We start from the raw sequence: 14218 nt of genomic DNA, 5'->3' as shown, positions 1-14218 counted from the left end.
ACAAAAATGTATGCATGGCATATGTAAGCAGTAACATCTTGAAGGAGAAAACACCCATGAAAACATTTACCTAAAATTTAGTAATACTGAAAAACACTAGATTGTGCAGAGTAATGATTAAAAGCTATATGTAATACATTGGAACACTGGTAAATCTTCAGGTACTGGAGGAATAACCTGGCATAGGAAAAAGATCAGAGTAGAAACATCCACATCCTTAGACGTGCACGTCATCTAAAAATAAATCCCTCAATATAGCAATACACAAAGATTCTTCCTTAGCAATACAGACAATACTTAGCAATACAGACAAAGGTATATTGGGTTTAATGTGATTTTATTACTAGGTAAATTTTAGTTACTTTATATAGGTAAAAATATACAATATTGCTTTAAATTTTTTAAGTGTATACTTGATCGTCATCATATTCACATACAGTTTAGAAGCCTGCTTTTTCCCGCACTAAACAGTTCATTCAGTAACATGTGGAAGAGACTAACAAAAATGATTTAGATGAAGACTTTTCATGAAAGGTTTCAATGTAAAAATGGAGTATTAATCTGGACTAATATTAGTCTGGTCTAAATCTTTAGTGATTCCTCCTGCTACAAACAAATTATGAAATGTTTTAGACAAATTTATTTTTTTCAACACTTGAATTCATTGTCCAGGTTCAAAATTCTGTCAGAAAATGCATAAAACTGACTTAGCTACTGTGTCTGAAGTCACTTTTATACACATTGATTTACTAAAAAAAAGAAAAGTAATGTATTTTAATACTACATTTCAGTTTGGGATTTCATTGTGTTTTTATATAATACATGCAAAACATATCTATGCCTTTCAGCTGTCCTATTTAAGTAAAAGAAAGTCAGATGGTGGCACTTTTAAGTCACCCAAGGATGGTAAAGTTATTAGTGGTCTGATTAATTTGCTTTCTTAAAAAGACACAGTGATAACCTGAACAAGTTATTTATGTGCATATGTAAGATATGCACTATTTTTAAATGAAAGACTGAAAACATTTTACAAATATTGTTGTTCATTATAAACTATACAATGCACCATTTTTTCACTCATACCAATACTTTGCACCAAACATTGCTATATTCAATCTTAACACTCCTCAAATATGAGAAAAACAAATAGTTTCCACTGTACTAAGAAGTGAAATTTATAAAGTCAACATACTACATTTTAAAGGATTACAGCTCTAAAACAGTTTTTAAAGAATTTATACATATTGAAATGGGTGCTTTACTTACTAAAGAGCTAAAAATAAAGCTGCTTCTCTTCATTTTAAGTTAATACACAGGGTTGCATTTAACAGCAGATTCTTTACAGGGCAACATTCAACTATTAAGGTGGAGATTTTAGTAAAGCTAAATGGTGATATATCTCTTACTTCTGAAAACTCTTGAAATTTTAGTGCTGTCCTCTTACAATAACTAAAAAAAAATTTGGGAAGATATTTCCACTTCCAAAATTTTTCAACGTAAGGCACACGGCAACATTAAAATCTAGAAACAACTAGAGTAAGTAATAAATATTTCTCTTTTCAACCATTATTTGCTCTTTACCTGAAGAAAGTGGGTGAGTAGTGCAGTTGAAACATGCCTAGATTAATAAAAATGACTGAATTTAAGAAATACCAATAATATTTGTGTGCAGAATGTTATTAATTTTAAAAAGAAAAAGTATATTTTATGTAAAATATATACTTTACATAAAATATACTCCCTACAGTGTTACAGGTAGAAAAAAGTGTGAGGCACTTACATTACCAAGGAGGAAGGAGCATATAGAGATTATCTTTTTATACAAGCACCAAACCACTTGTTTTAACCTCTGAGATAAAAGCAGAAGCTAAAAGTAAAAGGAAATAGTTCATATTTGGTACACTAATAATCTACAAGTTCAAAACTCAAAAGTATTTTATTTTAATCTGATGGAAGTAATTCCACCAGAGAAAAATTTTTCTTATTTAAAAGTGTCATAATATCTCCCTGAAAAAGTTCTGTATATTCTGTGGTATTATTTCAGAATACTGTAAACTGTAGATGGTATTTCACTCCTCTGTGAGAGCATACTATGCTAGTGATGGTAGTATAGGTGATTAACTCCTCTTATTACAAACCAGATTTTAATGTTTTTATAACAGAAAAATAACACATACATCAATGCCTCCATGTGAACTTGCTGACATCCAACAAGGACAGTCTTATTACTCTGTGATGCTTCACAAACTACTCGAAAACCAAGGTGAGGAGTGGGCTTGGAATTACAGGAATCCACTGGATGTCAAATCAGGGTAAGGTCTGGCTTCTGATGGGTGAAGATGGGTGGCAGGCTGAGTGTTACTCATGCTATTTAATTCAGCTGGATACGTCTCATTTAAAATTGCTCCGTTCTGAAACTGCAAACAGCAACACACCTTATTAGAACAGATCCTTCATATAGATTAAACCATAAGATAGGTGAAAATGTAGTTCTAAAATCTTTACCCTCCAAGTTATCGTTAAAACTCCTTTACTGCCATTTTAACTCATTCAGTGAAGACATATTGAACACATGTATTAGTTGCATTTACAATCTTTCAGTTTCTCCATTAGATAGTATAGGTAAGTGATATCCTTGTCTCACTTTAGATGTGGCACTCCATACATTGCCTATCTGATCAATGAAATGCCTTTGGTTTGGGCAGGAACCACTGGATCAGAAAGTACCAGTCACGAACCACAGGTACTACTCTCTGTCCTAAGTAAGTCTGCTTTGACCAGATTGTATCTCAGTAAGATTTAGGTAGCAATAAACTAACTACATTCAAGATCACCACACTGGACTACAGATAACCTAGAACTTTCTGAAAAGAGGCAAGTTATGATTTGCAAGAGGTTTCTTAATATTCCTTACATACTATATACCATGGGTATGATTTCTAGAACCAATTTTATTCATAATATGCTTTCAAAGTACTACGAAAATTATTGTCCTAAGTATGGAAATAAAAATTACCAAAGTAAAGTGCTTGCTCTCGCCTTTTAACAATGAAATTTAGTCTCATTTCCATAAGTGCTACTGGAAAAAAAGGAGGGAGGGGAGGACCTTGAGACACACAGTTCTGTGGAATTACAGGAATAATTCCTGTTACTAATAATTAGTTGGTGATGGACAGGGAATCCTGGTGCGCTGCAGTCCATGGGGTTGCAAAGAGTTGGACACGAGTGAGCGACTGACCTGAATAATTCCTAATACTTCTGTAGATTTTTATAGATTATAGAACTTTTTGAATCTTAGTATAATTAGTGAAAGTAATAGATTATAATCATACCTTTAATTGCTTCAAATGAAATTTACCTTTCTAAAGCCTATGTAACATAAGGTTTCAGTCCTTCTAAACTTTGTCAAGTTTTCAAAGGGAAGGTAATAATCACCCAGCAAAAGGTAGGTTTTGGATAAATTACTTTCATCACTCAATACAACACACATCAACAACTGTCTTTAAAGAGACTGTGTGCTAAGTCACTTCAGTCGTGTCCTGCCCTTTGGGTATGGACTGTAGCCCGCCAGTCTCCTCTGTCCATGGGATTTCCCAGGCAAGAATACCAGAGTGGGCTGCCATTTCCTCCCCCCGGGTATATTCCCAACCCAGGGATCGAACCTGTGTCTCTTATGTCTCCTGCATTGGCAGGCAGGTTCTTTACCACTAGCCCCACTCAAAAAAAGACTGTCTAGAGTAGTGCTAGCCAACAGAAATATAATGTGAGCCACAGATAGAGTTCCGATTTGTTTAGATTTAATAACTCCTTTTTTTTTTCTAAGTTGCTCAGTCATTTCCAAGTCTTTGTGACCCCATGGACTATAGCCCTCTAGGCTCCTCTGTTCATAGAATTCTCCAGGCCAGAATACTGGAGTGGCTAGCCATTCCCTTCTCCAGATGACCTTCCCAACCCAGGGATAGAACCCAGGTCTGCTGCATTGCAGGAAGATTCTTTACTGTCTGAGGGAAGTCCAGTAACTCCTTGGAGGAATATATAGGTCCAGAATTCTTACTATTCATAAGGAAGTAACACAAAACAGTGGGAAAGAAAACACTGTAAGGAGCTGGTGCTAATGCAGGCCCTCTTCAGAATATAATTTTACATAATTCACTTTTCTACAGTTTACAAGTTACCTATCTGTGCTTATTCTGCAGCAATGTTGTGAGATAGACTGTAACTCATTGTTAAATTTTAATATACCTGAGCAATGTCAGGAGTAAGGATAAGAAAATTTTTCACAGTCTTTTTCTAGGGAGAAACTCATATGTAATCAGACAAACCAAGTGTATAAAAAAGGTCAGGAAAAAAACAGAAAGCTGCAAATGACATTTATAAACTTATTACAGTCTTATTGGGATTTGCTTCACAACTAAAATATACAACATGAACTCAATGTTTTCTAATGGAAAAGCATAAAGGCAAGCATGAGACATTCCTGGGTGGTCACAAAGAGCAGCAATTATCAGGAAGCACTTTAAGTTACCATGGTGGTAGAAGAGTCTGAATGACACATTTAAATGATAAAGATAAAACATCCAGCTTGAGTCTTGTGATAGAAAGCCAGATAAGTACCTTTCTTAATTTTCTTAAGATACCAGGGGGAAAAACTATTTTACCTTGAAGGGTAAAATGAAGATAGAACACCGAGCCTAGGACTTTTACCAGAGATCACCTAGGACAAAACTATTTGAAACAAACACATCGATACTGGTTTTAACCCATTTCAACAGGAAGAGAGTCAATATTTAATAATAATGAGTATAATCTATAAAAACACTGAGTCACTGTTTATATACCTGAAAACGTAAATCAACAATGTCAGTTAAAAAAAAAAAAAGAGCTTTGAAAAAACTATTTATAAAACCTTAAAGCCTTCTAAGTCAACATGTTTAAAAGGTCAGATTTTTTAAAAAATCAACATTATTCTAAACAGTGTACTTTTAATTAATTTTACTTTGTAATTTTACTTTTAACTTATGGATGTATTCATACTGCTTTCATCCTTGATTTCTTTAAAATATGATATACTTGTATCAGTAATGTGAAAGTACCAGCTTACACAAAATAGTCACAAATAAAATTAGAAATGTTCTCCCATTCATGCTACAGATAGAGGTTTAAATCACTGACAGAAAACTCGTAACTTACATCTATTTATAATGTATGAAGAGGCATTTGAGAGGACTCGGTTTGAGAACGCTCACCTTGCTTACATATGCCTGTGAGCCCGGCGCGGCTGGGTTGTACGGCGCCTGCGCCAGCTGGCTGTGCTGGGGGCCGGGCGGGCACTGGTACATGGAAACAGCCCCGGCGTAACACGTCTGAGGAGCTACCATGGCCGCCTGTGGGTTCAGTCCATGCTGTTGGTTTTCAGGAACTTGTAAACATGAGACAAAATCTTCTAAATTAGAAGCAGTAGTAGGGTATGGGGCTGGTTCAAAATTGCCCATGGGAAAGTCTAACTGTGTACCCTGAGGCTGACCACAGGGAATCAAGTTCTGGGGGTAAGGCATAGGATCAAGCTCAGGTTTGTAGGGAAACTCTTGACTGGTCCCAGGTAAGTCTGCAAAGACACTGTACTGCTGGAGGTCCTGCTGAGGACAGTTCAAAGGCACGGACTGGTTAGAGTTCCAGTTTGCAAACATGCTGTTCACCTGCATGTGCTTCATTTTCTGACACAGTTGTTGCTGCGGCTCCATGGCCGCGTGCACCTGATGGGGCTGCAGCTGCTGCTGGTCTGATGGGAGCTGTTCCCGGACCAGACAGCTGGGGTTCAAAGCCAGGGACGGCTGCTGAGGGTACCCTGAACACCCGAAGGTGGGCTTATTTAAAGAGTCTTCAACGTAGGTCAGAATTTCATCTGTTAAGTCAATATCTCTGAAGTCATCTTCACTGGAAAAGTCAGTTCTGAAAAATTCCTCATTCTGTTGCATGTGCTGGATGTCTTCAAAATCAATGCCTAGATGTTTCATAATGCTGTACAAGTCACTGTTTCTGTTATCTGCAAAGAGCCCGGCATGATCTCCAGAGAGAGTTGGGTTCATGTCCTGAGACTGGCTGATCTGCTCATGTTTCAGGATACTGTCACTCCCCATAGGTACAACATTGTTTTGCCAGTTACTGCACTCATTCAGAGAGTCACTGAAAAAATTCCTTTCGATAGGTGTACTAGTTGAAGCAGGACAGAGATAAATAGCCTCGTCTTGTTGCATTATGGCATTCAGGAGGGAATTGGGGTTGAAGGACTCCTTACTTAGAGTTGATGTGGCAGTTGACTCTTTTCCACCAGCACCATTTTTAGTCTTTATTGGTAAGGGATCCATTATGGAAGGAAAAGGGCTGCTTATCTCATATAGAACGGCGTCTCCAGTGGTAAACATAAATGGCAACTTCATATTGCGTTTGTTTAAGTGCTCTGTTCCTTCTTCATCTCTACAATTGGGCACAAGAAAGTTTGCATGTATTAGGAAAAGCTGTATCATAAACATTTCCAAAATCAATTTTAAAAAAGAAAAACTAGCATGCAAAATACGCAGTAGTTAAGTTTGCTAGAGGTGAACATAAATTTGAGAGAAATCTTTCTGATGACAACTACTTAAAATTGTTCAGATAAATTTAGACAGAATTTGTCCCAAAATTTAATTTCACTCTCAGATTCCATCCCTACCTGAAAAAATAAATTCTGAATGGAATACAGATCCAAATATACAAGTGAGGCATGCTGAAATATAAAACTCTAAAGGAAGATTGACATATGAAAATTAAAATTTTTTGCATAGGAAAAGAATTCATAAGTCAGGTTAAGGCATGGAATAAATGTCATAGTTTCATATATACTATGTAGTGTGTATATGTGTAAAATTTAATGTTGGTATTAGGTAAAGAGCTCCAAATGGGTCTAACAACCTCTTAATAACTAATAGAACAAACAAAAATAGCAACTGTATAAAAACATGTAATCTTCACAAGAGTATGTAGGATATTTTATCAACACTGACCATACACTAGATTATAAAATAAGCCACAACAAATTTCAAAGGACTGAATTCCTTCAGGCTCTTGTCTAATCTTTGACTGTGTGGATCACAATAAACTGTGGAAAATTCTGAAAGAGATGGGAATACCAGACCACCTGACATGCCTCTTGAGAAATCTGAATGCAAGTCAGGAAGCAACAGTTAGAACTGGACATGGAACAAAAGACTGGTTCCAAATAGGAAAAGGAGTACGTCAAGGCTGTATATTGTCACCCTGGTTATTTAACTTATCTGCAGAGTACATCATGAGAAATGTTGGGCTGGAGGAAGCACAAGCTGGAATCAAGATTGCTGGGAGAGATAGCAATAACCTCAGATATGCAGATGACACCACCCTTATGGCAGAAAGTGAAGTGAAGAAGAACAAAAGAGCCTCTTGATGAAAGTGTTTATTTCCAGTGTAAATTCTCCTAGAATTTACTTTAAGGTTTTCATGTAAGAGGATTTCTAAACCAGAGTGTTAAAAATAAAAAACCAAAACATGAAACATTCTAGGTCTTTGTACTTACGTTAGAGGTCTCTGAGTTGCAATGATATAATCTGGTCTTCCATTTTTATAAACTAAGCGTGCATTTGACTGCACCCAAGTCCATCGATTGTCTTTTGTAAGAAGCCTGAACACTATCATGCCACTCTCTCCAGTCTTAATCACTAAAACAAAAAAAATTAAATTAGCAAATCTAAAATCAAAACAATAAAGAAAATCTCTGTAATATTTCTGGATGTAATTCACGTATCACCAAAGATGATAAATACACTGATGACTTCTAAGCAAAGTATATTAAAATGCATCAAGATAGTTCTTCAGCATTGCTGTTTTTTCCTCTTTTGGACTAAATTTATTATTTAAATGATTCAAGGAAAGATTAAGTCAAACAATTCAAGTAATGTGTGAAACTATAATGGGGGGGGGGAATTGTTTTCATTTTTAAAAGGGAACATGTCCTACAGTCTAATATTTTACTATACAATTTTAAAGTATAATTTGGGCTTCCATGGTGGCTTAGATGGTAAAGAATCATCCTGCAATGCAAGAGATGCAAGTTCAATCTCTAGGTCAGGAAGACCCCCCGGAGAAGGGAATGGCAACCCACTCCAGTATTCTTGCCTGGAGAATTCCATGAAGAGGAGCCTGCTGGGCTACAGCCTGTGGGGTTGCAAAGAGGCAGACACAACTGAGCAACTAACACTTGCACTATATTAACAAAGTTATGACATAAATTGGTGAGACAAAATGGCCATTTTCAGAGTAATTAAGCCACTCCACTCCTGTGTGGCAGCTAATGAATTGAGTGTAACTCCAGTTACTCACAGTGGTGTGATACTGAATAGAAGCTAATCCAGATAGTTCCCTTAAAACACTTTTACATCAGTAATAATCTGAAACATGTCCTAGCGTATAAGGTATTTTCTCAGTCAAGTTCATAAGAAAATACAACTTACTCCGGATATGGTACTCAGCACAATAGAGCATATCAGCAGCATGGATAAACTGATATCCTGAGCCTCTCATGCACAGCTCTGCTTCGGTATAGCCTAAAACAAGTTTTCCTCTGTTTAAAGGGAAAATAACAAAAAAATTAAAACTTAATAAAGAATTTATGTCGGTGACTTCTTTTGTGTTTTCTGCACTATGTTGACACTCAGAATTTCCCAATAGCAGGTAGAAATGAACACATTTCTGTAATTTCTCTTTTGCATATGCCTGCAAATTTCAGTTTTAGATAATTTTCATGGTCTTCATTCAGGAGAATAATCACTAAAGATGAGTCTAACAGAGTAGATTATACAGATGAAATACAAAATCTTTAATTATATTCTAGAGTGCTTTTACTCCATTTGGAGGGGCAGGGTTTCTCAAACCTGTATGCATTCCCATACTGGGGAGGAGAAACGCCCTAACATACTTTGGTTACTGAACTTCCAGGGTTAAAAGTCAAACTTCGTACAGTGTATAACAAGCCAGCAATAAATGGATACTGAGTCTTATTAATATAAACACATCATCTATAATACAGAAATTGTGGCAATACTGTAAGATATAAAATAAACGATCTGTGAATGTGATGAAATTATTTTAAAAGGCTATGCTACAAAGTATGAACTAATAATAGCTACTATAATAATAAACAAAGTTATAAACTATACCATATAGAAAATATATACATCTAAGACAGACTTACTGCAATAAAATACACATTTGGTAAAATAAACCCGAAAAAGTTTCACTTACTTGGCATCACAACCAGTAGGTGTGAAGTCGAGTTTGTGTTTGGTTCTAAAGATGAAATTTTTGGTTCGAATTTCAAGTATGGATGGTGGCTGCAGTGGCGTAGCTATTGCAAACAAAGCCAACTGAGGTGGAAGCATTGATCCATCTTTCCCTTTCTTGTTCTGTCCATGAAGATATTTCAACCTCCCTTGGAAATTCATTGCCTTAAGAAACGAAAAGTTCATTGAGACTACTGCTGTATAAAGGTTCCACGCCACCCCAGTCTGATCACTGTGACAGAAGGACACTTCCTGAGCTGTGAGCTTGCCCTGGGTGAAAAGCGACAACAGTGGGAAGCCGAGCAGGCGTTATAGCCAGCAGGAAGCCTTCGGGCCTGCTGGTCGTTTCCACAAAACATCTGTTAGATCTTCATCGCATATGCCTGTCCTCTGGGGATGGGTGAGAGACCCAGTTCCCAATTTTTTCCAGGGGAAAGGAGTAAGCCACATTTCTGCTCAACTCCAGTCTGAAGTTAGGTTTGAAGAGAGAGCAAAGAACACATAATGGAATCCAGCTCTTGGAGAATATAAAAAATGGAATTTCCTTATACAACTTACCTGTTAAATTAGCATACAATCACTTCAGTTTCAGCCTTTTTAGATAAAAGTTTTGTTTTTTTAAACCTTCGAAAGATAAGTAAAATGGTTCCTTTTTAAAGGGTTCAATCAAGGCCATTTTCAGTGTTTTTGATAATTCCACAAAAGTTCACGAGGCTATCAAATGCTATTGTCGTTCCCTTCTTCCCAGGAAGCCCATTAAATATATCCTAAAAGATAGTATCAGACTGTCCTCAAGGGACTGCTGAGTGACCCACTCTTCGTTTTAACAGGTCACAATAGGAAGACCTACATAGTTTTCTGAGCTTGCAGCTGCCCAAGCATCTATGTCTAGCATGGGTCCATGCACACTGCATGCTCAAAATCTATTTCCTGAACAAATGAATTGTGATAAAGTCAGCAAGTACACATTAATTATAAAATATACGTGGGCTAGATTCCATAGCTCAGAGTATATTTCAAAACTCAAGGGGATCTTTTCTGTAGAGAGAAAACACAACTGTTCAAAAACACTAAAATGAATCCTAAAGCCATATAAAGAATGCAGACCTCTATTAAGATAAAGAATAATTTTAGAAGACTGAGGAAACAGACAATCATGACCATGATCAATTTGGTTGCTTAAAACAGTACTGACCAGGCCAAGGGATGACTCTGATGTCAATCTGACACCAGTACAAAGGAGAAAAGACCCAATTACACAAAGAAACTTCACCTAGAAATACAGACTAATAATTGCTCATCAGTACAAGGAAAACTATCTCAAAGCACAGTTCTAATTCTGGGTAAGCAAAATTCAGACATAAACACACCAACAAAAATCATTTTGTTAACAGATCTGTGGTGGAGTGCACTATCTTAAGGATACAAATGAGAGGCTGGACGATCTACCTCCACTCCTAGAGTTCTCCCTTTGCTGATCATCCTGGGAATTCACACAGGATGTTGTGATGGAGTTCACTGGTGGTGATGAAGGTCACTCCAACACGAGAGTTCACACTACACAGTGTGTCTCACACCAGATGAGGATCCTGCAGTGATGAATATACAACCATATTTTTTTCTACATGGCAGTTACTCTAGTCATGTGGAAAAGACCATGATCATATTTCCATCTGGCAGGCGTTAAACCCAAAGAGGATAATAAGCAGTCTGCCACCAAAAAAGGGCTACATAATTACCTTATACCTACAAAGTCCAAAAGAAGGGCAAAATACAATGGCCCGTGTTATTCCACTCAGTCTTTGTTATACTGCATCCTAAAGGATAGAGACTCTGAGTTATGGAAGATATTTTCAAAAATCTAAAAAGACTTTTAAAAAGTTACTTTCCTTTATAAAACTATTTAATTAAGTAGATTTTTATAACCTAAACTCAAATACATTCAAATTGGTTTCATTTTTCTTTTTAATTTTCTAAAACTTCATAGTAAATGCCAGTATAAGATGCTGCACCTTACCAGAAAACCAGATGAATTATCTAGCAGACACCTGAGTCGGCAGACGAAGCACCTCTCCATAAACGAAGAGTTCTCTGGAGGAATCTGGTCTGGGTTATAATACATGGCTGGCTGGGAGAGTCCATTAGCTTCTATAGAAATAAATAGCAACACAAAGTTACTTTCCATTTTGCTAAAAATTAAGTGTTTGAATGGGCTTCGCAGGTGGTGCTAGGGCTAAAGAACCCATCTGCCAGTGAACGAGACATAAGAGACACGTGTTCAGCCCCTGGGTTGGGAAGATTCGCTGAGAGTGGGCATGGCAACCCACTCCAGTATTCTTGCCTGGAGAATCCCATGGACAGAAGAGCCAGGCAGGCTACAGTCCATGGGGTTGCAAAGAATCAGACACAACTGAGCAACTTAGCACAACACAGCACAAGTGTCTGAAGAGCTGAAATTTGTGTTCATTTCTAAACCAAAGCTATATTCTAATTATAAAAAAAAATCACTTTTAGAAAAGAAGCTAGTGAAAAGAAATTAAAACTTATTGAATACTTTTACTACATAGAACTTTATCTATTCAGCTGTTTTTATTTCTATTGAGCTATCACTGTCAACAATTTCTATATTTTCTAACACCTTTTTTCTCCTTTTTAACATTTTTACAGATGTATGAAGACACGGCTTTTGTTGAAAAAAGTATTTTTTAATCCTTCCATCTGCCAGTTTGCTTTTATATTTGGTGCATTTTAAACACGGAACAATACATACACACTCCAGAATCAACCTTATACATTCCACCCCCTCTTTCACAATAGCGTAAGAATTATTTTTATACACTCTATTACTGAGTATATGGCTATACTTTATCACTTGGAATCCATCAATGGCTGTCATCTTTCGAAGTCCTCCTTAGGTCATCAGGCTTCTTGTGACCTGGTTCTGGCCCATGGCTAGATAGTCATGTCTTTCCCCTTCTTCCTAATCTTCACTGTGGAGTTCTATGCCCCTAAAGGTTCTCTGCCTCCTTTCAGAGAATTCAATTCCCAACACTACGTTTTGGTAAACATTCTTACCATCAATTCTTTGTGCAGAGTCTGGACACTGTTGAGGGTTTAATGCCCAGTGCAGCTGGCGCTGAAATTCAGCTCGGTCTTCGGTATGGATCAGTTCATACACACTCTGATGGATGACATCAGACTAAAGAAAAAAGCAACAAAGAAATTAACAAGTAGTGCTGATTTTTAAAAGGACTTCCTTGGTGGCTCAGTGGTAAAGAATCTGCCTACCAATGGAGACATTGGTAGACACAGGAGATGTGGGTTCAATCCCTGGATTGGGAAGATCCCCTGGAGGAGGAAATGGCAACCCACTCCACTATTCTTGCCTGTAGAATCCCAAGGACAGAGGAGCCTAGCGGGCCACGGTCCATGGGGTTGCAGAGTCAGACGTGACTGAGTGATACAGCATGTATGCACTGATCTTTAAAAATGTGGTTTATTAATTTCAAAACCTAGCTGCTAGATTACAGGGTGCTTTTTAGCGGTGATGTATGCAAATCAAACAATTGCAGAGTTCTCCTGGAATTCAAGACAAGAAAAGCTAGAAAGACACAAGCACTCTAGCTGACAAGTCAAAGGTTATTTGCCATCACTTCCCCGTGTGAACCACTTTTTAGTCACATAAGTCACCTTCCTGTTCCTTAACTGCAACACATTAGGGTCTGCTGATTTTTATTTATTGATCTTTTAAAATAGAGCCTCTTATACAGAGTGAAGCAAGTCAGAAAGAGAAACACAAGTATCATATATTAACACATATACATGGAATCTAGAAAAACAGTCCTGATGAACCTAGGAGAGAATGGACTTGTGGACACAGCGGGGAAAGGTGAGGAAGGGATGAATTGAGAGAACAGCACTGACATATATATGCTATCATGTGCAAAACAGATAGTGGGAAGTTGCTACATACCACAGGGAGCCCAGTCTGGGGCTCTGTGATGACCTAGCAGGGTGGGCTGAGGGGAGGGAGGCTTAAGAGGAAGGGGATACATATATATATAAAATTATGACTGATTTGCCTTGTTGTACGGCAGAAACCACATAACATTGTAGGGCAATTTTCCACCAATTAAAAATTTTTTTTAAAAATCCTCTTTTGACAAAACTTGTCTGAACATTCAGTTAAATTTGACTTCTTTCAGCCTGAAGTATTACGTATTTCCTTCACTGCTCTCTAACAATTTTCCTGACATGAAATTTTGACTTCTAGTAGATTCCATAAGGCTAAGGGATTATGCCTTTATAAAGGTCAGAGTCTTTCCTCCACCTCTTGCTTCTTAGCATTTACTACAGGGCTGAGGCCTTAGCCTTTCCACCATTAGCGTTCTAACTTTTTTATTGCAACTCACGGCAAGAAATATTTTCCATTCATTGTGTGTGTTTGTGTGTGTATATAGACATGGAAAAATGTTCCACAGAGCGCTTCTATGTGTGACAATATTGTGTTTCCTATTTTATTTTAAGCAGCTAAAAAGAATGACTGGTGATCCTCTATATCAATTTCATCACCCACTCATGAGTCATGACCTACAGTTTTAAAAATGGTGCCATAAACCACCATTAATGTCAGATATAAATGTTTTCTTAAAGAATATCCAGGTTAGGTGTACATATGAAGGAAAAAAAAACAGATTGAGAAATAGCTAGTCTTTTTGATTTCTTACCTGATATGAATCAATCAAATAATAATTAAGCTAGTTATGTAATGAAGTTTCTAACAGGTTTTTCCATGGACATTAATATATTTCCTTTAAAATTCAAAAATACTTAGGTTTGGTGTCAGGAGCCAGATTCCACCACTTTAG

At 37.0% G+C, this 14218-nt stretch overlaps 1 protein-coding gene across 1 annotated transcript in view; it reads right to left on the bottom strand.

Annotated features, from left to right (window-relative positions):
• Window positions 1–320: 320 nt before the first annotated feature.
• AHR (aryl hydrocarbon receptor) overlaps window positions 321–14218 on the bottom strand; it is a 48751-nt gene continuing 34853 nt past the window's right edge. The window contains exons 5-11 of the mRNA XM_043872176.1: window positions 12426–12549; window positions 11368–11498; window positions 9313–9515; window positions 8523–8632; window positions 7589–7730; window positions 5247–6474; window positions 321–2417 (exon numbers count right to left, since the gene is read on the bottom strand). Of these exons, the coding sequence (XP_043728111.1) occupies window positions 2283–2417; window positions 5247–6474; window positions 7589–7730; window positions 8523–8632; window positions 9313–9515; window positions 11368–11498; window positions 12426–12549 (2073 nt within the window). The 3' untranslated portion in view covers window positions 321–2282. The remainder of the gene's footprint in view (window positions 2418–5246; window positions 6475–7588; window positions 7731–8522; window positions 8633–9312; window positions 9516–11367; window positions 11499–12425; window positions 12550–14218) is intronic.

The sequence above is a fragment of the Cervus elaphus genome, chromosome 18 (assembly GCF_910594005.1).
Source record: "Cervus elaphus chromosome 18, mCerEla1.1, whole genome shotgun sequence".
In the NCBI taxonomy this organism is placed as follows: Eukaryota; Metazoa; Chordata; class Mammalia; order Artiodactyla; family Cervidae; genus Cervus; species Cervus elaphus.
The sequence above is the reverse complement of the archived record's forward strand: the minus strand, read 5'-3'. Positions and strand labels throughout refer to the sequence as shown.